General features: G+C 45.6%; 1 protein-coding gene across 1 annotated transcript; it reads left to right on the plus strand.

Moving 5' to 3' along the window:
- The first annotated feature begins 1,644 nt into the window (after positions 1-1,644).
- On the plus strand, positions 1,645-3,578 carry LOC141021890 (uncharacterized). Its single transcript, XM_073497744.1, has 6 exons — positions 1,645-1,906; positions 1,992-2,369; positions 2,460-2,624; positions 2,717-2,779; positions 2,875-2,988; positions 3,510-3,578. Exons 1-6 carry the CDS (start codon positions 1,847-1,849, stop codon positions 3,576-3,578), a joined length of 849 nt encoding a protein of 282 aa, XP_073353845.1. The 5' UTR covers positions 1,645-1,846.
- The last annotated feature ends 23,983 nt before the right edge of the window (positions 3,579-27,561 follow it).

Here is a 27,561-nt window from a genome sequence, read left to right on the forward strand (position 1 = left end):
CTTCGGCTTCCTGTTGACTGAAAAGGTGCATTTCGGCCTTCCAGAGGCCGACGGGGTCATATATTTATGAATTATGAGTTAGGTCATATATTTTCCGATTTTGTTATGAAAAACATCATATATATTTGTGTTGATCGGGTGGATTTAAATGTGCAGTTGTTTCGTCGCTGCGAGGGTCTGGTGTTCGACGACCTCCCCGTGCGTTCAACGAGCTCCGCCCCGGCGTTCGTGGGTGAGCACAAATGACATCTCCTCCTCCCCCAATCATTTGTTATGTTCCGGTCTTCATGCCGATGAAACATGCTAGCTGTAGGTAGATTGAATCATCAGTATGCGTGACCACTATGCGTCTCCCGTTCGAAAGGGTTACATCTATAAATATGCATGCATTTGCATATTTATAACCGTGATTCTTTCAAATTGTCCAACGTTATCCATGGACAGCCCGAGTATGTGTAGATTGGGTTCGTTTTCCCATATGCTCTGCTCCGGATTCGATGCAGAATTTCGTCAGGCCTCCCTGTTGTTCTCCGGGTACACATCATATTTGCTTATTGCGGAGACGTGTATCAGGAGAACAGTGGGGAGGTGCTGCCGAAATTTTGCGTCGGATCTAGAGTAGAGCATGGGAAAACGAACCCAATCTACACATACTTGGGTGGGATTAGGACCTATCTTTACCTATTAGCGTCTAGGTTGCATGGACGTAATAAAACTAACAAACTCTATTAACTGATGAATATGGTTTGCTGAATTATGTATATATTTCTTGTGTGTCCAGTAGCTAGGAAAGATGAGTGATCGTGCGTGGATGTACACCGGTCACACTAGTCAGAAAGACATGACCCATGAATGGATAACAAAAACTAAGGGGTTTGTGAGAGTCGCATTTGCAAATGGACAGAGACAAACCTGGTGCCCCTGTGTCGAGTGCGACAACTATCATAAGAGGTCAGAGTTTGAAATGATCAAACACCTGCAGAAGTGGGGTTTTACGCCTAATTATACGGTCTGGACATTTCATGGTGAGTCTGCCCAACGTGCCAGAGCTGAGGAGGGCCGTCGTCGCACCGACGAGCATGGTACCGGGATGGAAGACATGGTGGAAGACTTTGATGATGCTCGGGATTCGGATGATGAGATGGAGGAATCTGCAAAGGCCTTCAATGATATGTTGGAGTCTTCAAAACGTCCTCTCCACGAGCACACTGAGGTTTGTCAGCTGGATGCCATCGCACAAGTAATGGCTCTAAAGGCTCAATTCAACTTGGGCAGAGAATGCTACGGCGCAATGATGACACTATTTGGACGCTTTCTACCCAAAGGCCATGTAATGCCTGCAAACCTGTACCAGTCGGACAAAATCCTCCGTGTACTTAAGATGCCCTATGAGAAGATACATGCCTATGAGAAAGGATGTGCCTTATTTAGGCTTGAGTATGCGGACTTGAAGTATTGTCCCGTTTGCCAGTCTTCCAGGTATGATGTGGTAGACAACGGTATGGGTGAGAAGAGTCAGACAAAAATTCCAGTTAATGTTCTTCGGTATATGCCAATCATACCAAGACTACTTCGCCTCGATTGGTATTAGGATGTCCAAGTCGAAGTGCCGCACAAAGTATGTGAGTAAGGAGAAGTACATGAAGGTAATTACCTATTCTTAAGGCCTTGTATTTAGTTTTCTTGATTTGATTCGTAGGCGTAGCGCTCAAATTTCTCTTACTTAACTTAGGTGCCCCCGAGATGGTGTGCGGATAGGCTGGATTGTTGGGAGGCGTTGGTGGATGAGTGGTGCTCTCCCCAATGGCTATCCACCCACAACAATGCCAAGGATCGGCGTGGCAAAATGAGCGGTGTGCCACACCATCAAGGCAGCGTCAACCTATATCAGTACGGGGATAACTGGGTATGTGGTTTGCTTCATGATTCATGCAAATTCAGTCTTCATGCTAGCTTGAGCCCTTAACTAATACTTTGTTCCTCTCCTTTAGGCGCGGCACAACAAGGCGGATGTTCCAGAGTTGTTCGACCTCTATGCCATGGCCCATAGTGCCCCGTATAAGAAGGCCAAGGCATTCTCTGAGTCTGATCTCGATGATCCAAAGAACTTCACCAACCACGCCTACCACAACAAGCTCGTGAGGTACAGAGACGAGGGGAAGGCGAGGAAAGGGCCGAACTTTAACCCAAGCCAGCCTATTGATCCAGAGCTGGTGATGATATCTGGTGGCGGGAGGAACCATGGCTTGTTAGCCATTGGGGATGGACTGATACGTTGTACTAGCACTCTCCCGCAGATCAAGAGGCGCCAGACGAGCTCCGATCCTGAGATAAGGCCTCGTCCACGGCCAATGGATCTCAAAATCAACGTTAGTTATAAAGAATCAGATACCTTTCCTCCATTACATTATGTGTGCGGCCGTCGATGATTACAATGCTAAAGAGAAGTGGTGTTGTAGGCTGCTATTGAGGAAGAGAGAGCAAAGACCCAGGAGCTTCTGGCGGAGGTAAGGAGGCAGGCGGCGGAGAGGGAGAGGGAGATTGAGGAGAGGACGGCTAGGCTTTTGGAGGAGGAGAGGAACCGGAACGACTTGGCTAACCGGGCCATATACGAGCTCTTCGCGGTAAGTTTCTTCTGCATATTAGCTAAATCATGCACGCAATGTTCCTTTCATTAGTAACTAATATGACTGACTCGTCAAAACCAAATGTGCAGTCCATGTGCGAGAAGAATGGTCAGACCCCTACGCTGATGCCAGTCATTGCTCCGGCGGACACGGTGAGTTTCATTTGAATGGACATTACTTATTAGTCTTCACATTTGAGTTGCATCATGCTAACGAGACATTGCAAATGATCTTTAATTTGGTGCAGCATAACTCCCGACAAGCATCGACGTCTGCCATTGGCGCGAGCAAGAACCCCGATCCTCCTCCATCTGCCACTACCGCAAGCAAGAACCCCGATCCTTCACCTTACGGGTTGATGGTAAGTTTTGCCTAGTGCTTTGCTTAATTAGCTCCAAAATGACCTATTTAACCTAGGATAGCTCTAAAATGACCTATACTTAGCATTTTTTTCCTCCAAAATGACTTAATATGCTTAGCTAGCTCAAAATTGACCTATTTAACCTAGGATAGCTCTAAAATGACCTATACTTAGCATTTTTTCCTCCAAATGACTTAATATGCTTAGCTAGCTCTAGAATGACATAATATGCTTACGAAATGACATATTTTAGTTCCGAAATGACTTCATATGCTTAGCTAGGTCCAAAATGACATAATAAACTTATTAGTTCCAAAATGACCTTACTTAGCATTTTTTACACCAAAATGACTTAGTATGCTTAGCTAGCTCAAAAATGACATAATAACCATACTTAGCTCCAAAATGACCTATTTTACAGATATAAGTTGCATCATAATAATCTTCACATTTTAGTTGCATCATAATAATCTTCTTCTTCTAGTCTTCTTCTTCTAACTTTCTTCTTTCCCATTTTATAGATTTGCTTCAGATCACGGAAGCTTGGGTTGATGGAGTGCTTGTCTTTAGTTTTTGTTTTGACTTTGTGAAACTTGCTACCTATGATGAAACTGTGTAATATTGATGAAACTATGTATATGTATGGATGAAACTTGCTACTATTGGTAACATGTGTTGGATATATTTGCGTTCATGACTATTGGTAATATGTGTTGAATATGCTATATTGTTCATATATATATCTATGTTTGATTTTCTGTGAAAATGAATTGATATAAGAAAAAACAAAATTAAATGAGGCAATATAGGCACTTTGCCATCTGCTGGCTGATGGCAAAGAGCTTTGCCATTCGCTGGTAGATGGCAAAGAGGCCACGTGGCAGCAACCTGTGTAGCGCTCATCTGGCCTATTTGTTCTCTTTGCCATCCGCTTGCAGATGGCAAAGAGCCTGCATCCTTTGCCATCAGCTGGCGGATGGCAAAGAGCCTGCCGCCTGCACCCATTGCCATCAGCTGGCGGATGGCAAAAAGCCTGCAGCCTTTGCCATCTGCTGGCCGATGGCAAAGAGCCTTCAGCCTTTGCCATTAGCTGGCCGATGGCAAAGAGCCTGCAGCCTTTGCCATCAGCTGGCCGATGGCAAAGAGCCTGCACCCATTGCCATCAGCTGGCGGATGGCAAAGAGCCTGCAACCTTTGCCATCTGCGGGCTGATGGCAAAGCACGCCCTTATCCTCCTAACGTGGCTAACCCCGTTCCTCAGGCTTTGCCATCGGCCAGCTGATGGCAAAGGCTACAGGCTCTTTGCCATCTGCCAGCAGACGGCAAAGAAGCCTTTACCAGAGTTTATTCAGCCGGAACTTTGCCATCTGCTGGCAGATGGCAAAGCCCTTTGCCATCCGCCGTCCGTGCCTTTGCCATCTGCCATGGCAGATGGCAAAGTGCCTGATTCCAGTAGTGAAGACACTTAATTGGACTTTCACAAAGCACATACCTTGACAAAGTTTTGAAGAAGTTAAAATGGATCAAGCAAAGAAAGGGTTCTTGCCTGTGTTACAAGGTGTGAAGTTGAGTAAGACTCAATGCCCGACCACTTCAGAAGATAGAGAGAAAATGAAAGATGTTCCCTATGCTTCAGCCATAGGCTCTATCATGTATGCAATGCTGTGTACCAGACCTGATGTGTGCCTTGCTATAAGTCTAGCAGGGAGGTACCAAAGTAATGCAAGAGTGGATCACTGGACAGCGGTCAAGAACATCCTGAAATACCTGAAAAGGACTAAGGACATGTTTCTCGTTTATGGAGGTGATAAAGAGCTCATCGTAAATGGTTACGTTGATGCAAGCTTTGACACTAATCCAGACGATTCTAAATCGCAAATCGGATACGTGTTTACATTACATGGTGGAGCTGTCAGTTGGTGCAGTTCTAAACAAAGCGTCGTGGCAGGATCTACGTGTGAAGCGGAGTACATAGCTGCTTCGGAAGCATCAAATGAAGGAGTCTGGATGAAGGAGTTCATATTCGATCTAGGTGATACCTAGTGCATCGGGTCCAATGAAAATCTTTTGTGACAATACTGGTGCAATTGCCTTGGCGAAGGAATCCGGATTTCACAAGAAAACCAAGCACATCAATAGACGCTTCAATTCCATCCGGGATTTAGTCCAGGTGGGAGACACAGAAATTTGCAAGATACATACGGATCTGAATGTTGCAGACCCGTTGACTAAGCCTCTTCCACGAGCAAAACATGATCAACACCAAGGCTCCATGGGTGTTAGAATCATTACTGTGTAATCTTGATTATTGACTCTAGTGCAAGTGGGAGACTGAAGGAAATATGCCCTAGAGGCAATAATAAAGTTATTATTTATTTCCTTATATCATGATAAATGTTTATTATTCATGCTAGAATTGTATTAACCGGAACCATAATACTTGTGTGAATACATAGACAAACAGAGTGTCACTAGTATGCCTCTACTTGACTAGCTCGTTGATCAAAGATGGTTATGTTTCCTAGCCATAGACATGAGTTGTCATTTGATTAACAGGGTCACATCATTAGGAGAATGATGTGATTGACTTGACCCATTCCGTTAGCTTAGCACTCGATCGTTTAGTATGTTGATATTGATTTCTTCATGACTTATACATGTTCCTATGACTATGAGATTATGCAACTCCCGTTTACCGGAGGAACACTTTGTGTGCTACCAAACATCACAACGTAACTGGGTGATTATAAAGGTGCTCTACAGGTGTCTCCGAAGGTACTTGTTGGGTTGGCGTATTTCGAGATTAGGATTTGTCACTCCGATTGTCGGAGAGGTATCTCTGGGCCCTCTCGGTAATGCACATCACTTAAGCCTTGCAAGCATTGCAACTAATGAGTTAGTTGTGGGATGATGTATTACGGAACGAGTAAAGAGACTTGCCGGTAACGAGATTGAACTAGGTATTGAGATACCGACGATCGAATCTCGGGCAAGTAACATACCAATGACAAAGGGAACAACGTATGTTGTTATGCGGTCTGACCGATAAAGATCTTCATAGAATATGTGGGAGCCAATATGAGCATCCAGGTTCCGCTATTGGTTATTGACCAGAGACGTGTCTCGGTCATGTCTACATAGTTCTCGAACCCGTAGGGTCCGCACGCTTAACATTTCGATGACAGTTATATTATGAGTTTATATGTTTTGATGTATCGAAGGTTGTTCGGAGTCCCGGATCTGATCACGGACATGACGAGGAGTCTCGAAATGGTCGAGACATGAAGATTGATATATTGGAAGCCTATATTTGGATATCGGAAGTGTTCTGGGTGAAATCGGGATTTTACCGGAGTACCGAGGGGTTACCGGAACCCCCGGGGGCTTAATGGGCCATAGTGGGCCTTTGTGGAGAAGAGGAGAGGCGGCCAGGGCAGGGCCGCGTGCCCCTCCCCCCTAGTCCGAATAGGACAAGGAGAGGGGGGCGGCGCCCCCCCTTTCCTTCCTGTCCTCCACCTCTTTCCCCTCCACTCCTAATCCAACTAGGAAAAGGGAGGGAGTCCTACTCCCGGTGGGAGTAGGACTCCACCTGGTGCGCCCCTCCTGGCCGGCCGCCTCTTGCTCCTTTATATACGGGGGCAGGGGCACCCTAGAGAGACAACAATTGATCATTTGATCTTTTAGCCGTGTGCGGTGCCCCCCTCCACCATAGTCCACCTCGATAATACTGTAGCGGTGCTTAGGCGAAGCCCTGCGTCGGTAGAACATCATCATCGTCACCACGCCATTGTGCTGACGAAACTCTCCCTCAACACTCGGCTGGATCGGAGTTCGAGGGACGTCATCAGGCTGAATGTGTGCTGAACTCGGAGGTGTCGTGCGTTCGGTACTTGATCGGTCGGATCGTGAAGACGTACGACTACATCAACCGCATTGTGCTAACGCTTCCGCTTTCGGTCTACGAGGGTACGTGGACAACACTCTCCCCTCTTGTTGCTATGCATCACCATGATCTTGCGTGTGCGTAGGAATTTTTTTGAAATTACTACGTTCCCCAACACAGGCAACAGTTCTATTAAGAACTCAATGTCTTGATCTGGCGGCATGCCGGGTAATTCCCCCGAAAATACATCTGGGTAATCCTTCACAATAGGTACTTCCTCCTGAACAACTCCTGAGAGGGAATTTACTTGGGTTCTCCTTGACGAATGCTTGGATACGTACTTGATCCTTTTTCCCTCCGGGGTGGTGAGCAGAATTGACTTACTAGCACAATCAATGCTCCCTCCATACTTCGACATCCAGTCCATGCCTAATATCACATCCAATCCTTGTGACTCCAAAATTATTAGGTCTGACGGGAAAACATGGCTAAAAATGGTTAAGGGTATCCGGTCGCACCATCGACTGGCCATATACTCTGCTCCAGGTGAACTTACTAACAGGGGCGTCCTAAGGGCTTGGGTTGGCAACTTAAACTTATCCACAAATCCCCTCGATATGTATGAATGCGATGCACCAGTATTGAAAAGAAAAAGAGCGGTAAAAGACTTAACCAAAAACTTACCGATAACTGCATCAGGCTGCTCCTCAACCTCCTCCACGTTCACGTGGTTCACTTGTCCCCTATAGAAAGGGTTGGGCTTCTTCCCAACGCTTCCATTACCATTGTCGTTCTTCAATTCCGGACAGTCATTGGCGTAGTGTCCAGTCTTCCCGCACTTGAAACAAGTAATGTGACTTTGATCCTTCTTGGCGGGTGTGGCTAGGTTAGAGCGGTTCTGATTGCTGCCTGCTCCATTCCCGTTTCCATTCCTGGGGCCACTGTGATTATTGGAACTTCCCCCATTGTGAGTGTGGCCTCCATGGTTATGGATAAGTCCTCCCGAGTTCGGGGTTAGATGAGGCTTCTGCTAAGCTCTAGAATTGTACTTTCCTTGCCCATACTTCCTCTTGCGGCTCTCAATCTGCTGCTGCTTCCCTTCCATCATAAGAGCCTTGTCTACCAACTCCTGGTAGTTAATTAGCAAATGTTGCCACCATCAACTGCATGCTCATCTCATCATTAAGCCCTTCCATAAACTTCTCCTGCTTCGCGGCATCTGTGGCCACATCATTAGGGGCATAACGGGATAGCTTGCTAAACTCATCCACGTACTGAGCTACAGTACGGTTTCCCAGGCATAAGTTGCGAAACTCACGCTTCTTCATGCTCATAGCTCCAGTTGAGACATGGGTTGTGCGGAATGCTTGCTGAACTGATCCCAAGTGACATTTGCTATGGGAAAAGTGGCTGTGTAATTCTCCCACCATGAGGCTGCTGGTCCATCCAACTGATGTGCGGTGAAACGCACCTTCTCTGCATCTGTGCAACCAGCGGTGGTCAACTCCCTTCCAATCCTGCGTAGCCAGTCATCCGTAACTATTGGCTTGGTGCTACTTGAAAACACCGGCGGCTGTAACCTCAGAAAATGGGCTAAGTTGTCAACTGGGGGCGGGTTGTTGTTGTTGTTGTTGTTGCCTTGGTTCTGGACTACTATCTGCATCAAGGCATTCTACTGCTGGATCAACTGGGTGATCTCCGGTGGGAAGACAAATCCGGTGTCACGTCTCGGAGGCATCTGATGGGTTTAGAGGGGAGAGATTAGAATAGAAAAGAGGTCTAGTGAGAAAACACTACCCATATGCACATGAGACAAACACAATCATATCACTCAATCAATCAAGCAAAGGCATACAAACGGTCTAGAACTATTGTTAAAAGTGCTCATGCTACTACTATATACATGGGGAAATACTACTAATCATTTGGTGGTCATCTAGAAATTTTGATCAGTGGAAGACTCCATGATGTCTGCTCCAGCTCCGTCTTCAAAATCATCATCACTATCATCGGTGTCGGAGTCGGTGTCGTCGATGATGATGTAGTTATCTGGGCAAGTAGAATCGTCTTCTTCTCCTCCTGGCGCGGGGTCTCCCATGAATACTGCGATCTTCTTTATCAGGTCGTCGTTCTTCTCCAATAGTGTCGCGATTTCCTCCTAATATTCATCGCGTGTAGACTTGAGTTCTTCCTGCAGCTCGGTGATCCTTGTCATCGCCTTCTTCAAATCTATCATGTCTACGCACATCTGATTCTCCTGGCGTCGAATGTGCTGGTTTAACTCCTGGATGAAAGCTGCAATGGACATGTCCTTCTTGGTGCTGACTATCTCCCATTGCTCATCTCGGTGCCCACATATCTGGTAGATAGTATCCTTGAGATCCTTGTGGTAAACTTCGCCGATGCGCCCCATGGCGATGTGAGCCGCCATGCTCTTGCCGAGACTCCAGGTTGGTGCATCAAAGGAAAATTATATGGGCTCTGTGAGTGGCGTGAATGTCCTTCCTGGAACTTGAATTCGTATCATCCAGCACTCCTCTTCTGGTAAAGTGGCGTTGTAGGTCCCGGTGAAGCTTGGTATTCCGATGTTCAGGTACCTAGTGACTTCCTTCAAATGTCGTCCAAAGGGTGTGTCTTCATCCGGTTGTGCAAACTTGTTCCTTGAATCCGCCATCCTAAAGACTAGAAAATGGAGAGGAGTCAGAAATGAGTAGAGAAGAGTGACCTATGGCTTATCTTAGGGGTCGTGTCCTACACTCAGCGTGTGCTCTGATACCATCTTGTAGCGACCCGACCTCAAACAGTCAAGTCTCTGTCTTTCAGTGTCATCCCTGGATCGGTAATGCTGACACACACAGTGCTCGAAGGATTTATAACAGAGTAGCAATCACACACTTATTACATCGAATGTCTCAAAAGAGAACTTATTACAATAAATATGGCTTAAGGCCATCTAATACGATAACAGCGGAAGGCTTGGAAGATAAAGTGAGTCCATCAACTCCAACGGCATAGCTGAGCTGCACGACAACGACCTAGCGAACCTTACTCCTCGTCTGAAAAGTCTGCAACATAATACGTTGCAGCACGAAACGGGTCAGCACATGGAATATGCTGGCAATGCAACACAGTAGAGCAATGAACAGATAAAAGCTATTGCTACATGCATATATGGCTGGTGGAGGCTCTATGGTTATATGGTTTTTTGTGAAAAGCAAATTTTTCCCTACAACAAAGGAATAAAAATTTTTTGACTATCAAGGTGGTTGAAACATTGAGAATGGTACCCCCATCTCAATCCAATTAAAGTAATCATTAACCCAACAAATTAAATTAGAGTGATGAGATACGATAGGATAATCCAAGTGCTAGATACTCAAGATGTCCATAACCGGGGACACGGCTAACCATGATTAGATTGTACACTCTGCAGAGGTTTGCGCACTTTTGCCCACAAGACTCGATCTCCTCCGTTGGATTTCTCGCACTACATGATGTTTGAGAAACGGATGACCGAGACACGGTCTTTTAGAAGCATTAACTCTAACCCCGGGTAGATAGTACCAACCTACATCCCTCTACATCTGCTAGCCTAGCACTGGAAGAGGTCATGCAACTTACTCAAACTATGCTAGAGCCCATAATAGCTTGTGGATGAACACAGAAGTTTCTAGCATGAAAAATCTCACGATCCCTTTGAGCATGGGTGGTGGACCGTTGGATGATCACACGGGTGCCCCGGGATCTCCTAGGACAACACTGGATTCCCTAGGTGCCCAAACAAGCAATCCACCCAGATGTGTATTAAAGTAGCCACCTTAAGTTGAACCATTAATTAACAACTCACATCTGTCATGGATACACTCAAACCCAATCCACGTCTACGAGCATAGCATGACAATATAAGCATAACGTAGAAGTAACTCCCGAGGGTTTGATAAGAAAACAGGTAATAGGTTCTACCTCATCAACTACTTCCCAATACCCACAAGTTAATCACATCCTAATCATGCAGTGTTTGAGGATTGGAACTAATGCATAAAAACTGGGTAAGAAAGGAGTATGATCAATGTGTTACTTGCCTTGCTGACGATCTGCAAAGCCTAGTGACTCGTAGTAGCACGCTTCGCACTCCGGGAATTCTATCGCAAACAAACAATAGCATACATAAGCAATCAAGCGAATATGCACGGTAAAACTTCGAATAAGAAGATCTAACCAGAAAGTTCAAATTAAGAACTCCGGTTTGCAAAAAGAATCAAATCAAACTGAGCAACGAAACTCAAACTGCAAAAGAAACAAGATCTGTTTACTAATCTGGACTAAAGTCAAATTTTACAGTATCAAAATCTTGTTCAAGTTGGTTAAGCAGAAAGAGGGCTTCGAGACGAAGATCTAGGCGCTTGAATCACCTGATTCTGATAAACGAACGAAAAGATAAACTAAAACGAAAATCGGATCAGAAATCGCGGTCGAAAATAATCGTGAAAAAACCCGAGAAAAGAAAAACTGACGAATAGGCTAACGAACGAACGTTCGCTGTCTGCGACTAACGGGCGAAAACCGTTCGTTAAAATGAACGAACGGACGAACGTCCGCTAAATAAACTAAACCGAGAAAACCAACGAGCCGATCTAAAAAAACGAACCAGGGTTTATAAAAAAACCGAACGGTTTTAAAAGAAAAACCGGCGGCGGCTACCTCGAGTCCGGCGGGATTCCGGCGAGGCGGCGGCGGGCTCCGGCGGGGCGGCTCGCGGGCGGCGGCGGCGGCTCGGGCGGCGGCGGCGCGGGCGGCGGGCAGCGGCGCGGCGGCGTGGGCAGCGGCGCGGCGGCGGCGGCTCGGGCTAGGGTTAGCGAGGGGGCGCGGGCGGCTGGGCTGTGGAGGTCCCAAGGTCGTGACTTAAAAAGGCCGACCCGAGGTGTCCTGACCGGGTACGGCCCGGAGTCGGTTACACTTAAAAAAACAATCCGACGTGCAGAAAAAGAAAGAAAAGAAATACTAAACGGGCTCCAAAAATCCCGAAATATATTTTCCCCGTTCTCTAAAAAAATACCGGACAAGGTGGACATTTATTTGGGCCCATAATGCAATTTTGAAAAACGCATATTTTTCCTATGCACATAAAATAGCAATAAAATCCCAAAAAAAAGTTTATTTGTTTTTAATATTTTTCCTCCAATATTTCATTATTTTGGGGAAGTCATATTATCCCCTCTCATATTTGAATATGAAATATTTTTAGAGAGAAAAATAATTAAAACAAATGATCCTTGTTTCGATATTCGATAAAATTCAAATATGAAACTATGAAATTCCCAACTCTCTCCGAGGGTCCTTGAGTTGCTTAGAATTTTCGAGGATCACAAAACAAAATGCAATAAAATATGAGATGCTTGAATGACCTATGTATAACATTCCAAATTGAAAATTTGGGATGTTACACTAACGCACCGTGTTAAATCTCCAAGGGCGCGACCGCGCGAGCGAGGCGATGGTCGTGGTAGGCGCGACCATGATACGGGCTGCTGGCAGCCCTTGGATCTGAGATTGAACGGTCGCATGCTAAGTTGCTGAAAATTTGCAGAATAACCCTCCAGGATAGGATATTCACCCATAGGTCTAGAATCACGCCATGCAACCGTTCGATCTCAGATCCAAATGTTCTCGGAAGCTTCGTATCACCTGTAATTTTCCTGACGCTTGACATGACATCGGAAGCCATTTAATTGGGCGTCAAGTAGACATGACATCTAATTGGGCCCCCATAGTACTGTGCATGAATCCATTTATCCACCAGGCAAGCCACTACCTTGCCGTTCGCACGCCCACTCGGCATTTTTACAAAAAACCGCTGGCAGTTCTCGCTCGTACTCGTCCCCGGACGTCCTTTAACATTACGGCAGTTCGCTCCTAGTCATCCCGTCCTTTCACATTACGGCAGTTCCACTAATCCTAACCCTCCTCCCAAATCCATGGCGTCCCAAATCTCCATGGTCGGCGGTGAGTACAAGGTTAGAACCATCACCGGCGATGAGTTCGACGTCATCTACACCCATTCTTCCGCAACGGTAAAAGGATGCCTTGCTCGCTTCAGACGCATGTTCGAAAGCTCAAATGATGAGTGGGTCGCTGGGCTAGATGTTGAGTACACCACAGTCCTGGGAAGCGTGAAGAATCTAAAGGAGGCAGAGAAGAAGAAGCCCGCCGTGATCCAGGTTTGCATGCATGGCTTATGCTTGGTCTACCACATATGCCATGCCGACGTTGAGTGCGAGGAATTTAAGAAGTTCCTCAAGAGCGGCCTAGTCCAATTCTTTATTGTAGACTTTAGGAACGACAAGGAAATCCTGGGTCGGATAGGCCTCGTTGTAGGCAACCCCATTGACCTCCAGTAGAAACGACTGTTTGCCCTCCCGTGATCAGCCTTCAATGCTGACCCTGGCAGGAGCCATGGTTCATCCTTCGTACGGTACACTGAAGAAACCTCCGTTCAAATTCATCATGCATGGGAGTGGAATGTACTAGATATAGACCACATCCACTACGCTGCAATGGATGGATACCTTTGTTTCAACATCTACAAGGGTTGGATGAAGAGCAAGAGCCAAGTGTGCGGTTCAAGCAAAGAAGTATCGCCTAAGAGGAAGAGGGACAAGGACGAAGTCGAGCACGTGGACGAGGAATCCGAGTAAGGTGGCAGTGTCGTTGCTCATGGTGGTTCTAATGTAGTGTCTACCAGACTAGTTGCTTAGTTTAATTTCAAGTGTGCTTAGTTTTATTTGAGGGGTGTGTTGTGCCGAGCCCCCAGCAGAACTATGTTATGTTCCTTCTCGTTACTTTAACTCTTCAGTACGTACATACTAGTATTTCTTGCAGTTCATCTTTTAGTTGGTATAGTACTACCACTCGTTTCTTCACATTATATACGTACAATATATATGGCCAACATCATATAGCCAGCAGTTTAGTTGTCAAAGAATTTCAGGGTGCTTAGTTTTATTTAAGGGGTGTGCTGTGCTGGACACCATTATTGTGACTCAAATCTCTTTGGCCATTTTATAATGACATAAATACTGATGGACCAACATGCCAGCTCTCCCTCTATCTCACTACGGTAAAATAAAGTGTGGGGCCTACTTGATCCCAACAACGTTCTTATTTTCCTGTAAAATTATTCGCTTGGTTGGTCCTGACAAGCGGGGCCACACTTATCATTGTGAGAATCGGCTTATTTTTGTCATATAACATGGTCAACAGGTTTGACGTGAAAATAACAATGTCTAATGGCATTTCTGAGCAAACATCTAACTTAACGATGGCATTTTTGAGATATCTAATTGCATTTTTGAGCAGGCATCTCACGGATCGATGGCATTTTTGAGTAGTTGTAACTTCTAATGGCAAAATTGAGTAGTGATACACAACTAGTGGCATAAATAATAAGAACCCAAGAATTAAATAGGTATGCTAATTTCTTTAATATAATTTAGCACCCCATTTAAGCACGTACTAGCTTTTTTAATAGTACTTCCATCGATACTACTGTACAAAAGTATACATTTTTTAAAAGGCTAGAGGGCGGGGCAGTCTAGCTTGGTTGGTTTGAAGAGAGGCGAGGGCCTTTGTGATTTGATGGCTCATTACTGCTGGAAGGTGGGGCCTTGTGATTTGACTGCTTGTATAAATCTGCCGACGACCTGAGGAGGAGCAAAGAACCATGTGGTATACTCAAGTTTTCCACTGGAGTACGATGGAGGAGCACGAAACACGGCAACCCAGTGCCATATCATCTACTCTCTACTCTTATTATATATTACTAGCAAGAGGTATTGTTCTATTGGCGATAAAGAATGATCTAATTTGCTAGTCATCTCATTTTTAGCATTGTTCTATTCATGCCTCACAAAGAAGGTGACACGTGCGGCGAAACACCCGAAGCAAAAGAAGAAACACAGGAGCAAAAGAAGAAGGAAGATTATCACCCCAAAAAAAGAAGGAAGACGCACACACAAGTCTGGGGCGCTGCTCTCCCTACATGAAGGGTTGCTGGCGGCGGAGTCGTAACTGCTTCTTCATCGCCTCCACGACCCCCATCTCCTTGCGCGTCTCCTCCGCCATCTTCTTCATTGTGTCCATGACGCAGGATTTCTCGACACGAGCCTTCATCATCTGTTCCACGGCCGCATTACGTACCTTGACAGCAGCCGGGTGCTCGATGCGGAGCTTCGCCAACTCCTCCTTCTGTTCCATGACGAGGGCCTGCAGCATCTTCATCGAGGAACTACTATTCTCATGCGGCTTCTTCCAGCCGGCGTTCTCCTCCTTCAGCAGGTCGAGCTCGTGGCAGAGCTTCGCCTTGTCCTCCTGAAGTTGCAGGATTTCGCCGGTCGCCTTCTTCTCCGAGGCAATGCTCTTCTTCAGCAGCATCACCAAGCCGGCAGTCAACTCCCCCTGCTCATTGAGCTCAGCGGGTATGTCGTCAAGGCTCTCCTTCAGCAGCTCCACCAAGCCGTGGATGAACTCCTTCTGCTTATTGAGGTGCTTATTGAGCTGATCGGGCATGCCGTGGATAACGACTCCAGCGCCGCCAGCTCAGCATGTTCGCCTCCGCGGCTAGGGCGCTCCTGGGAGCCATCGCCTGCCCGTGAGAGATCTTTTGAGGTCTCTGCATGGCAGCGAGCCCTATCTTTTTTCCACAGCCTTGGTTGCCGCTCCCTTGTTACGAGTAGTTCGGATAGTTCTCGACCTAGAGCTCTGCACACCGGCCATGGCAAGGACGGACGAAGAAGGACTTATGAGGAGGAAGGTAGAGTAATTTTCGGTTAGGTAGTTCCCCTTTTTATAACCTAAGTACTAGCACTAGTACTAAACCTGCATAGTGGAAACACGTTCAGGTTTGGTACGTACTGGTAGGTGTGAGTAGGCTTGCACTTAATTGTAGCACTTCATAGATGGAGTACCACACTGCTCAAATGCGGTCGCAGAAGTCAGTGATGTACCTGGTCGTACATGTCAGACCAAGCTGATGCGTGTCCCTTCGGTGAGACGCGGGTCCGACCGACCGTCTGTTGGTGCGACCGACCGTAAAGTACTTACGCGATGGAGACTTCTGGTTGTGGCTTCGGTTGATTGTCACGACCAAGCATTCTAAAACTAGTGATAAATCAATTACCATCTTTTTCCAAATGACCAAGTATTTTTTACAGGAAAACAATACATATAGATGGTGTGATTGTCAAGGTTGCAAACAGACATAGCGTTGCAAGTTCACTGTAGCAGCAACCGACTAGGTCACTGCATTGTTGGCGGGGAAGGAGGGCAGCTCACCTCACCTACGATGCATGCCCAGCGGTGCCGCCGCAACTGGTCCTGGGATTTGGCTTCTCCTACCGCCCATTTGAACAGTTGCACCGGCTGCTCATGCCATTGCGTAGGCATGCGCGTTCTTTCCTCCGGAGTCAACTCCGTGAATATGATCTCTGCCATTAGCCCTAGCTCGAAATCAACGCGATGCTGCCAGATGCTGACATCCCTTAGCATCTCTCCCCTGAGATCGACTTGCGCCTCCGCCTTGTGCTGCACCAGGCGCAGCTCCTTGGAACTTCTCTCCAATCGATGCGACGCTTCCTCGATCCGATTTGCCCTTGCTGCCCATCACCTGAAACACAGCCCTGGCATGTCCTCCGGCGCCACCGATCTGTGATTCCAGATCAATGGATCCCCTCTAAAACACATGTGGGTTTCTCTCAAAGGCGGCAGTGCTGCGGGCCGCAGCGAGACGGCAGCCCGCGGGATCCTGGGATCTAAGGGATTATTCATGGCGGGATCCAGTGGGTGAGGCGGGGAGGCGAGCCTAGGCGCTGGGAGAGCCCTACGAGGCTAAGATAAAGATAGTACTACTCCACTCCATCCATATTTAAATACAAAGGCCACCAATAGTAGCCCTGGCAAAAATTGATCATGCTGCCTGTGTCCTGGTTTATTGGCCCCCTTTTTTTGTGCCACTTTTTATGACATGCATAAATATTATGTTACTTACAAATATGGTCAAAATTGGCACAAAATACAAAGGAGACCAATGGAAGTACTGGCACCCCATGATTTAACTACTCGCATGCGCGCAGTGGAGTAGTAATGTCTTTCTTCCGCCCTCACGTCCACTCAATTTGCATGCACTGTATTAATTGACCATCAATGAAATGAAGGACTTTACACGCGTCAAATTATCACATGGGGTGGATCTTCGTACAAAAATGCATCGCCCCGTGTACCCGCGTGTGCGTGCGAGGGAATGAGTGCGTGCGTGGCGTGCGTGCACATCTTCGCTTCGTGCATGTACCGCCAGTGTGGCTCAGAGAGGACGAGTACATTCTTCTGGAAGCAGCAGCACGTCACTGTGATCAATCCACACAAGGAGGTCGCGACAACGCCTCCACATGTGCCACGTAGCTTCATGAACTGTAAGAGAGACACTGTGTAGCGTGCCATTGGAATTCTAATTTACGTGTTTGCACATACTCGAAGTACTAGTAAGGTACACGTGCATTGCACGCATCAGATTTGGCAACCAAATTATGAATAAATACCACACTATATCATGTAAGCTCTGAGTCATATATGCCTGATGTAGAACTTCGTTTAATTTTTATAGTTCATCTCATTCAAAATAAATTAGTTTTTATAAAAAAAGATAGGGCCTCTTTGATTCGTAGGATTTCCAAAATGCGGGAATAGGAAAAACATGGGATTAGAGTGGAATGTCGTCTTGAATCCTACAGGATTGTACGAGTGTTTGATTGTGCATAGAAAAAACGCAGGATTCTTTCAAAGTGGTTTGAGTGGATGGGATGTTTCCTATGAAATCTAGTGCAAATGAACCCTATGGAAAAATTTCTATGGTTTACAAACCTACGAATCAAACAACCAAGATAAGAAAAAATCCTAAGGATTAGAATCCTCCAAAATTCCTTTGAGAATCCTTTGAATCACAGAAGCCCTTAATCTATTTTATGATTCATGGAATTGTGCGTTGTAAAGCATAAAGTAGAAACAAATAATGGCAATTCAACTAGAAAAAAAGCTTGGGCAGTTATGATACGGAAGATTCTAGAACAAAGGAGAAGCACTTGTGTTTTGAGGTTTGTGCATTATGCTTAAGTTCAACCATGGAGTCTGCTAGATTGTACATGTGGCAAAATACAATGGGGGGCTAGAAGATGGTGCGAGGGGCCAAGTGGAGGGAGACTATGAAGGAGTGCACAAGTGCGAGATCGATATTTGAAGAGAGGGGGCGAGAACGTGCGCTGTTGCGCGCAGTGGCGAAGCCATGAAAAATAAATGAGCTAGGGGGCCAAGCCTTGATAATCCTTTACGAGCAGGGCCAATTCATCAACTTAAACAATTTATCAGCAATTTTCTAATGATCACATTCATATTAGCCTCGATATATAGTGATGTTAGGGGGGGCAGGGCCCTTGCTGCCCCCTGTCTTCGCCACTGTGCGCACATCTGAGAGATGAAGCGGAGGCATGGATGATGAGAGGGGGACGTTGGATATATAATTAATGTGGGTGTATTAGCTATGTAATCCTATATAGAGAGGTATAGATTGATCGATGTGGACGTGGGAAAGAGGGTGAGACCTCACTAGATATATAGATTGATCGGTTTGTGTGGAAAACTGTGAAAGACCTAGCTATATACACACACACATAGAGGAACATCGATCGTTGCGCATGCATGTGAGAGATAAAGAATGCCCGATATGATGGGGAGGGGGAGGTGTGTGTGTGTGTGCATGCATGTGAGACCGACCTGAAGAAAAAGATTGCATGTGTGCGATGGATAATGCTGACTGGTACTGTGTGTGCATGCATGCACGAGAGAAAGTTAATGGTACAATTATAAAGAGAAGATGACTGTGTGGGTGTAAAGGACTAGGTGACATCATAATCAATGTAAAGTAGAATTCAAATATTTGAATAAGAGATCATGATGTTTGAAACCCATGCATGCATGAATATAACTGAGATATGCGTGGTGTGGTTTGGAAACGAGCATGTTGTACTGTATACACATTGAACAAGGTCAGACTGATTTGTATTTGAGATATCGATGGCAGACATCGTTTGGCCACATTGCATCCGTGCATGGACACACTATTCTAATTGAAGATGATGAGTGGCTTTCGCATTACATATCTATATCTGTACCCCTATGTATATTATATTTTTTATTTTTTATATAGTGTGCGGATAACTTTAACTTTGAAAGATGGTTGTTGGATGAGGCCAATTCGATGGTGCACAGATGGGAAATTTGAGCACAACTGGCCGTTGGATATCATCTAGATTCCACCAGATTTTGCCACATGTACAATCTAGAAGACTCCATGGTTGAACTTAAGCATAATGCACAAACCTCAAAACACAAGCACTTCTTCTTTGTTCTAGAATCTTCCGTATCAGAATTGCCCAAATGTTTTTCTACATGATTTGCCATTATTTTTTTTACTTTATGCCTTACAACGCACAATTCCATGAATCTTAAAATAGATTAGCTTTCTTATAAAAACTAGATGATTTTGTATGAAATGAACTATAAGTATTAAACGAACATCTACATCATGCATATATGACTCAAAGCTTACATGCTATAATGTGGTATTTATTCATAATTTGGTTGCCAAATCTCATGCGTGCAATGCGCGTGTACCTTACTAGTCTAAATGGTGTTTGTGTGTGTGTTGTGCTTGTTAAACACATTGTACGTAGTATATCATACATGGTTTAGATTCCGAACATCTAGCTAGAGCATACATGTACTATGATTTGAATTCAACATAAAATCTATACATATATTTGAATTTGAGATCGTATGTACATGTAGTTCGTATTTATATAGGAATTTACTTCTCCTATATTCATGTCATTTGTTGTGAAGATAATATTTAGATGGTTGTATAACTAACCCGAGTACAATCCCATTCAAACAGGGAAAATGTACTCAAATTTAGTCCATATGCTAGACAACACACATTCTTTTTTTATTGTTGAGGAAGTGCAAATTGTTTTGGTACTGTACACGTTATGTTTGTTGTCCTGATTTTTTTTGTTGTATTTGAATGCATTTCTAGTAATATAGTAAAACAGGACATAGCTCTCTCTAGTGATGAGGTGCGAATTGTGTTTTTTTTGGTACACGTTAAGCTTGTTCTCCCGAAATTTCAAGTCGCGCCTTGTTATGCCAAAATTTCAAGCTAGCGTCTCTGTCTATCATGCTGCGAAACTCCCGCCTCTTCAACCCACGACTTGTTACCCCAAAATATTTAACATATATCTTTGTCTCGTTGTGCTCCGGCAACTCCCTCCATCTCAACCCGTGCCTTGCTATTCCAAAATTACAACGCGCGCGAAAACTCCCACCTCCTGTGAAATCCCGACACGCAAAATGCCCGTGATACCCCTGAACCGAAAGAACCGCCTAGCTCAAATCGGTGGGGGTAATTTTGTAACTTACCCCACATTTCGGACAAGCGCATCCCTAAGCCATGGTTCCCCACTCCCATCCCATCCGCCCACCCATTCATACACTGAGGCCGCGAAAACCCGTGAAGCCCCACACCCTCCTCCGTCCGCCACCCAGCCGGAGCCTCTTCCCCGACGACGTCGTCCACAGCAACACCTCGACGTCCCTCATCCACCATACCAGATGAGGATCCGTCGTCGATCTCGTCGTCCCGCCGGTTCAGCCACCCCATCCTCCACCTCCAAGGAGCTGCCCGACGTTCCCCTCGTCTTTCGCACTACCTCCATTCCCACACTGCCGTCTTCAAATGCACCACCGGAAGAGCATCATCATCACCGTTTCCTCGGATGAAGCTGAGGCCTAATCGGCACCACCAAAGAGGTTGTACACTAATCGCCGCATTTCTTCTTGATTCGATCTCACGGTGCTGCCGGCGCTCGGTCCCGAGCCGACATGGCGCGGCTCCATCCACGGCGGCGGCGCCAGCCACTTCCTCCATGGCGTCGCTCCCTCGGCGACGACGTCCACATCAGTAGGAGTTGCTGCTGCTTTAGCTCTCGCTCACGATGCTGCTCTGCTCTTGCTCTCGGTCCCCTGCTTGGTATGCTCTTGCTATTGCTCTTTCTCGCGTTGCTGCTCTCGCTCTTGCTCTTGCTTGCGATGCTGCTCCGATTTAGCTACACTTCAATCGACTGAATCGACTTTCGGGTCAGTCGATTTTCAGGGGGTGGGAGGGCTCACCGGAGTTAAGGAAGAACCAGCCCCAGCGGGGAGGGGGGCTTGCCGGAGAGGTACCCCAGTATCTATCTTAGGGTTCAGGGTGGGGGCGGTGGTCGCCGCCGGTGGTGGGGCGGTGGCGTGGGGATCGCTGGAGAAAAAGCTCGGCATGGGGGGGCTAGAGGGATGGCGGGGGCGGCGGCGGACCGGTGGTGGGGAGTGGTTTCGGGGCGGGCGGGGCGGCGCACCGCCGGCCGCGGGCGGCGGGGGCGGCTGTTACACGACCAGCTGCCCCGGCTCTTGCACGCGCTGCTGCTGCTACTGCTTTTCTGCTACCAGCTAGTGCGTTCAATTTCGACAGTAAAATTCAGTTTCAACAGTAAAATTCAGTTTCGACAGCAAAATTCAGTTTCGAGAGTTAAGTTCAGTTTCGACAGTTAAATTAAGTTTCGACAGTTAAGTTCAGAGATGAGCGGCTGATGTATTTTACATCTAGCACTTTGTGGTTATGTATTTTACGTCATCTATTGGAGATGCTATTAGAATTCCACTTAGGTTAATGTTGTCTCTCCTGTCCTGCTTCAGCCTCGGCGTCGTACAACTCACCGGAGCTGCTCCAACGACGAAACCCTCCATCACAGCGGAGCAGTACCCCGGGCTCCATATCAAGATGCCTAAGATCTTCTTCCCCTCCTCCGACAGCCAAATCAGCCGGATCATCCTCACCGACCAAACCAATCACGCTGAGATCGACATGGCTTCGCCAAAAAGGTTGTACACTTGTTGCACCTCTTTTTTACTCTATATGTTATATATATTGTCCACTAAGCACACAAAGTAACGTGAAATATGATTAGTTTCTCCTACTATATGACACACAGTGAGGTACCAGGCAACTTAGCTATCCGTGATGGACTCTCTTGAACGCCATCATTATTAATCTCTGCGCGTTTGAGCTGTGCATTTGTCGATGGGCCTGGGAGTTGAGCTAGTAGGGCAGTGGCCTGGGTCCAAAGTAATAGAAGTAGCACAAAAACATTTTCTGAGTGTAGGCTTTTCCTTGCTCAAGCTTGCCTACTAGAATCGCCAGTGCTTGAAAGGAAAATTGAAGGAAAAACATAGGAATAGGAAAGTTTCCTATGGTACTACTATTCATGAATTTGGTTCAAAGGAATGGAGCAAAGGAAAACTGTAGGATTTGTTCCTTTAGTGTCTCCTTGAAAGAAACACCGTAGGAATTTTAAATTCCACTTGTCCTCCTTTTCAAATTCCTATTCATGAAGCACAAGAGTAAGAGATAGTAGCATAATAGCATTATAACCGTACATTTTCTTGTGGTTTGACTTAATCTCACCTTGCTTCTTTGCATCATGTGATCTTCCAATTCTTGTGAATCAAACACCTAGATTGGCATAAATCCTGTGTTTTTAAATTCTCTGTTTTGCACGTGCATTCCTATCCTATTCCTATCTATTTCCTATCCCTGGATTGTTAGAATCCTCAAATTCAAACAAGCCCTTACACAATTACTTCTGTTACAGATATGTGTCAAAGAAAACCTTGTGTGGTTTTTCCTGCTCCTGCTGCGCTGTGTTCCACCCCAGCTCAGCTGCTCCAATGACGGAAGGGTTCACCACAGCAGGGATCCGCTCTCCAGACTGTCTTTCGCCGCCTCAGAACTTCTTCCCCGCCGCCGGCAGCCACGACAACTGCATTGCCATCATCAACTGAGCAGATGACCTTGAGGACTACACGGGTCCGCAAGAGAGGTCGCACTCTTTCGTGTCTGCTTACGTTATGCATCGCTTAATATAATGACATGCTACTTTATCTCCATGTTCACCTATTAGACTCCGAGTCAGGTCCAAACTAATGCTGAAACTTGAGTTTTTAAATGGTTGTGGGGTACATGGGGCAGCAATCAGTACTATCTGTCTACTATCTGGTTAATCTCGGGTGTCTACTACGAGTTTCATGTTGGGTGCAAACAAACATTAAAGGAGCCATTATCTGTATTTTTTAACTAAAGCTATTATCTGCCTGCTATCATTGGTTTTAGGTTTATCCACAGTTTGCTACCATCACTCTGGATTTGTGCATGCACTTCTTACATAATCTCACTATGTTTTATTCCTATGCATGTCAGTTATTGTACACAATGGAACTGAACATGTAGAGCAAAAGAGACGAGCCTTGCATGGCAATAAAATTCATGCAGACGTCGCTCCATGGAGGGCGCAAAGGCAGCCCCCCTCCACCCATTTCGGATCGTAATCAAGAGGAAGATAACTGTTCTGAGGGGGATTCAGAAGGAGAAGACCACTCCTATTTACCCCCTGAGGTCTTCGCTCTAACTTGGCATGCTGATGTTGGCAATATCATGCATATGGTGCCTTGCATTGCTTACTAGATACATCAAATATGTCATCTGCTTAGTTTAAACATGCTTTCTGTCAATGCCATCTGTTTAGTTTCTTTATCGTATATGTGAATCATGCAATGCCATCTTGTTTAACCAGGCATCATATATGTGAATTTTGCAATGCCACCCTGGTTAGCCAGTCATCTTATATGTGAATTATATCATGCCATCATTTTTTTTATTACGTGTTAAATTTGTCAACAATTTTAGTACATTCAATTACTCTTCCTGTGCATAAGCCATTCGGCACGGTCATGGAAAAATTTGAAGTGGAAACAAGGTCTTCAGAGCAGACAATGCTATCTGACAAAGCGCATGTCTTGCTGGTTACGGCTAGCTCCTCAGAGGAGGATTCAGAGACAGATGACCAGTCCTATTCCCCCCCCCCCCCCCCCCCCGTCGAGGTGCATGCTCTAAGTTGGCAGGGTTATATTGCTCATATCATGCGTATGGTATCTTGCATTGCTATGTCATTTGCTTAGTTTAGACATGCTTTGTGTGAATGCCACCTGTTTAGTGTCTAATTACCATATATGTGAATTATGTGATGTCATCTTGTTGCAAGACATTATATATGTGAATTATGCAATGCTATCTTGTTGCAAGGCATTATATATGTGAATTATGCAATGCCATGCTATTTAGCCAAGCGTCATATATGTGAATTATATCATGCCGTCCTTTTTTTGTATTTCTCATTGCATTTGTCGACAATGTTTGTATATTCAACTGCTCTTCCTATGCATCAGCCATTTGAATTGGTGATGGAGAAATCTGGAGTGAAAACAAGGTCTTCAGAGTAGACAATGCTACCTGCTGAAGCAGATATCTTGCTGGATACAGATAGCTCTTCAGAGGAGGATTGAGAGCCAGATGACCAGTCCTATTATCCCCCTGAGGTGTATGCTCAAACTTGGCAGGGTTATATTACTCATATCATGCATATGTTGTATTACAATGCTTAGTTTTTACATCATATGCACAATATTGAATGCCATCTCCTTAGTTGACACATCATATATGCGATTGCCCTCTGCTCACTTGCTTAGTATATAAATCATATATTTGAATTATATCATGCCAAGATGTTTACATAGACAGCATGTATCTGAATTATGGCATGCCAACCTGTCAAAGTTATTGGCGACGGGTACCCCGAAGACGGCAAGATGATATTTCAAGACATCGGGGCTAGCAAAGCCCCTCAGTCCGACTGCTCAGGCCGCCCAGGCGGCCCCCTGTCCGACTACCCGGACCGACTCGCCACCCGGCCTACCCCCTGGCCGGCTGCCGACTGCCGACTGCGCCAAACAGCCGGCTGCTGACTGCAGCTCGACCCGACATCGACAAGACAGCCACATCGCGGCGTCATCTATAGTGTACATGTCCCCTTGGCACTATTCTATAAAGTGCCCAGGGGACAAGCATGACACCCACCATGCCTTGCCCATGCCACTACATAGCGTACATTCTAAGCTACTTCACACTATAAAAGGAGACCTCATCCATCCATCCAAGAGGGGACACACACTCTCACGCATGGACACACATGCCCTCACGGGCATGCATGCACACTAGACTAGTCGGCCACAATGGCTCCCTGGCTCTCATGCCACACACTAGCTAGCTAGCTCCTTGCTACTGCATTCAGTCCAATACAGCTTTAGGAGCAACTCTGTACCAGATATACCACATATACTCAGACATGCAGGAGTAGGGGTGTTATCTCTCCGGGGAGCCCCGAACCTGGGTAAACCACCACGTGCTACTCGCATACCCGTCCCCGGATATTCCGGCAGTAGTCTTGCCCTCACACTAAGCCACCCTGTGGCATCTGTCGTCTTGCAACCCCCTGTGAGAATACCACGACACAACCCATTTTCAAAAGACATAATATAGTTATATCATCTCATCATGTATGTCATTCTATCCTGTTTAGTTAGCCATCATACATTTGAAATTGTGTCATGCTATCCTGTTTAATTAGCCATCATATATGTGAAATTATGTCCTGCTATTCTGTTTGGTTAGACAACATAAATGTGAATTATTTCATGCCCTGTTTTCTTCCCTACTATCCATTGCACCTGTCTATCTTACAATGTCTATACATTCAATTACTTTTATTGTTTATCAGCCATTTCAATTGGAGGGGGTGATGGCAGTATCTGTGGGAGTAAAAACACGGTCTTCAGAAAATATTGTGCTACCTGTCGATGCAGATAGAACCACGGTTGTACTTGCCCAAGAACCAGCCCCACCACACATAACTCAGACTCACGCAGATTGTACCCCTACCCAGTTGGATAGAGAACCAGCTACACCCCTTCTAACCCCAACCCCAGGAGATAGTAACCCAGTTCCAGTTGACACAACACCGTCTCCACCACAGAACACCCAAACACGAGCAGTTAGTAAGGCAACTACAGTGCCCAAAGCACGAGGACCACCACTCCGAACCCCAAGCCAACGCTTAAAGCAGAAGAATAATTGTTCTCAGGTCAGGTTCCGTAGCTATGGTTCATACTACTTTGCTCTTGCATCACTGTATTTACTCATACCAACTAATTTCAAATTGAAGGATGCAATTGAAACTCCAATGGCGCAATAGGCATGTTTTAAACCTGTTTCTTTAATGTGTTTGCTGTTGTAACTTGCTCTATGTTGATTTCAGTTTCAATTGAATAAACAGTTATGTTCTCATGCCATGCACATTACAAGTGTTGTTATTGCTGTGTAGTTTCCCACACTTATATTCTGTCTATGCTGCTTTGTCTTAAATATATATGATTCAAACTGTATCTATCTTGATTTGGTAACATAAACTAGAATAATATAGACCATACAGTGACCATACTACATAGATATATGTTTGTTTCATGCTGTTATCCTGTCCACCTTACTACTGAACTGGTTTACCAAAATGAGTTTCATATGCTACATTGTAAACTTGTGATGTGTTTATTTGTTTCTCTTTTAGAACGCGGATAAAATATTGGAGAAGAGTACCCCGTTATGCAATGGTAAAGGAAGTAATGTAGATAAGGTTCCAGATAGTGAGACATCCCCGTTCATGGACGCATATGCAAATGTACCATTGATTACATACAACAAGTCATCAACCCACAGTGACAATGAGGATACACGTTGGATTATAGATCATTTCCAACAAAACATTCTAGTAAAGTTTTTCTCACACAACAAATAACAAAGCAGTGAAACGAACTTCAGCTCAACCACTTGTCGGCGTTGGAAACGCTTGCTTTGAACCAGAAGTGATTCTCTGGGAAGGGCCAGCTACTGTCAATCTCGAGACCAACGCAGGACTAATCATCCAGGCTGAAGCGGCCTATTTCAATACCCATATTGGGACGATAGGGAAGCATAGTAATGTCCGAGGTATAGATACAATTGCTTCTCAAAATAGTAGTAATGTTGTGTCAACAGTAGCTGGATCGCCTTCCACCGTCATTGGATAGTTTTGTCCAAGGAAGAGCGAGTTTCCTCCAAGACTTTCAATACTGAACCAGGGAGAAGGTGTTGGCACTAGTACACCAATATCCATCCCGAATACCCTGCAACGGATGTTGGAATAGGTCCAGAGAGTGCGACCATACGAGACAACACCCACTTCCTTAGTAACATCAACAGTGCCCCGTATACAGACAAGAAGAGGTGATCCATCGGAATAAGTTGCCAGGCGCCACTGAGTATATGGGTCCCGCTCATCCTCATGCTCGTGAATAAAATTTTCAAGTATAGGTGGTGGAATGTTCACAGGACCTTGGAAACACAAGAAGGTTAATTAGTAAAGGGAAACTAGCTAACCCGCATGCATGTGGATGACACAATTATAATTACTGTGGAAGACAAACGTTCCGAAATCATGAGGATTCCATGCAAAAACAGTGCCACGAGTGGTGGCAGCAAACACAAGACCCTCGTATTTGAATTGCATCACAGTACTCATCCGTGTATAGAAACTGATTGTTGAGCAATATCCATCGAGTCGAACCATGAA

The sequence above is a fragment of the Aegilops tauschii genome, chromosome 4 (genome assembly GCF_002575655.3).
Source record: "Aegilops tauschii subsp. strangulata cultivar AL8/78 chromosome 4, Aet v6.0, whole genome shotgun sequence".
Classification (NCBI taxonomy): Eukaryota; Viridiplantae; Streptophyta; class Magnoliopsida; order Poales; family Poaceae; genus Aegilops; species Aegilops tauschii.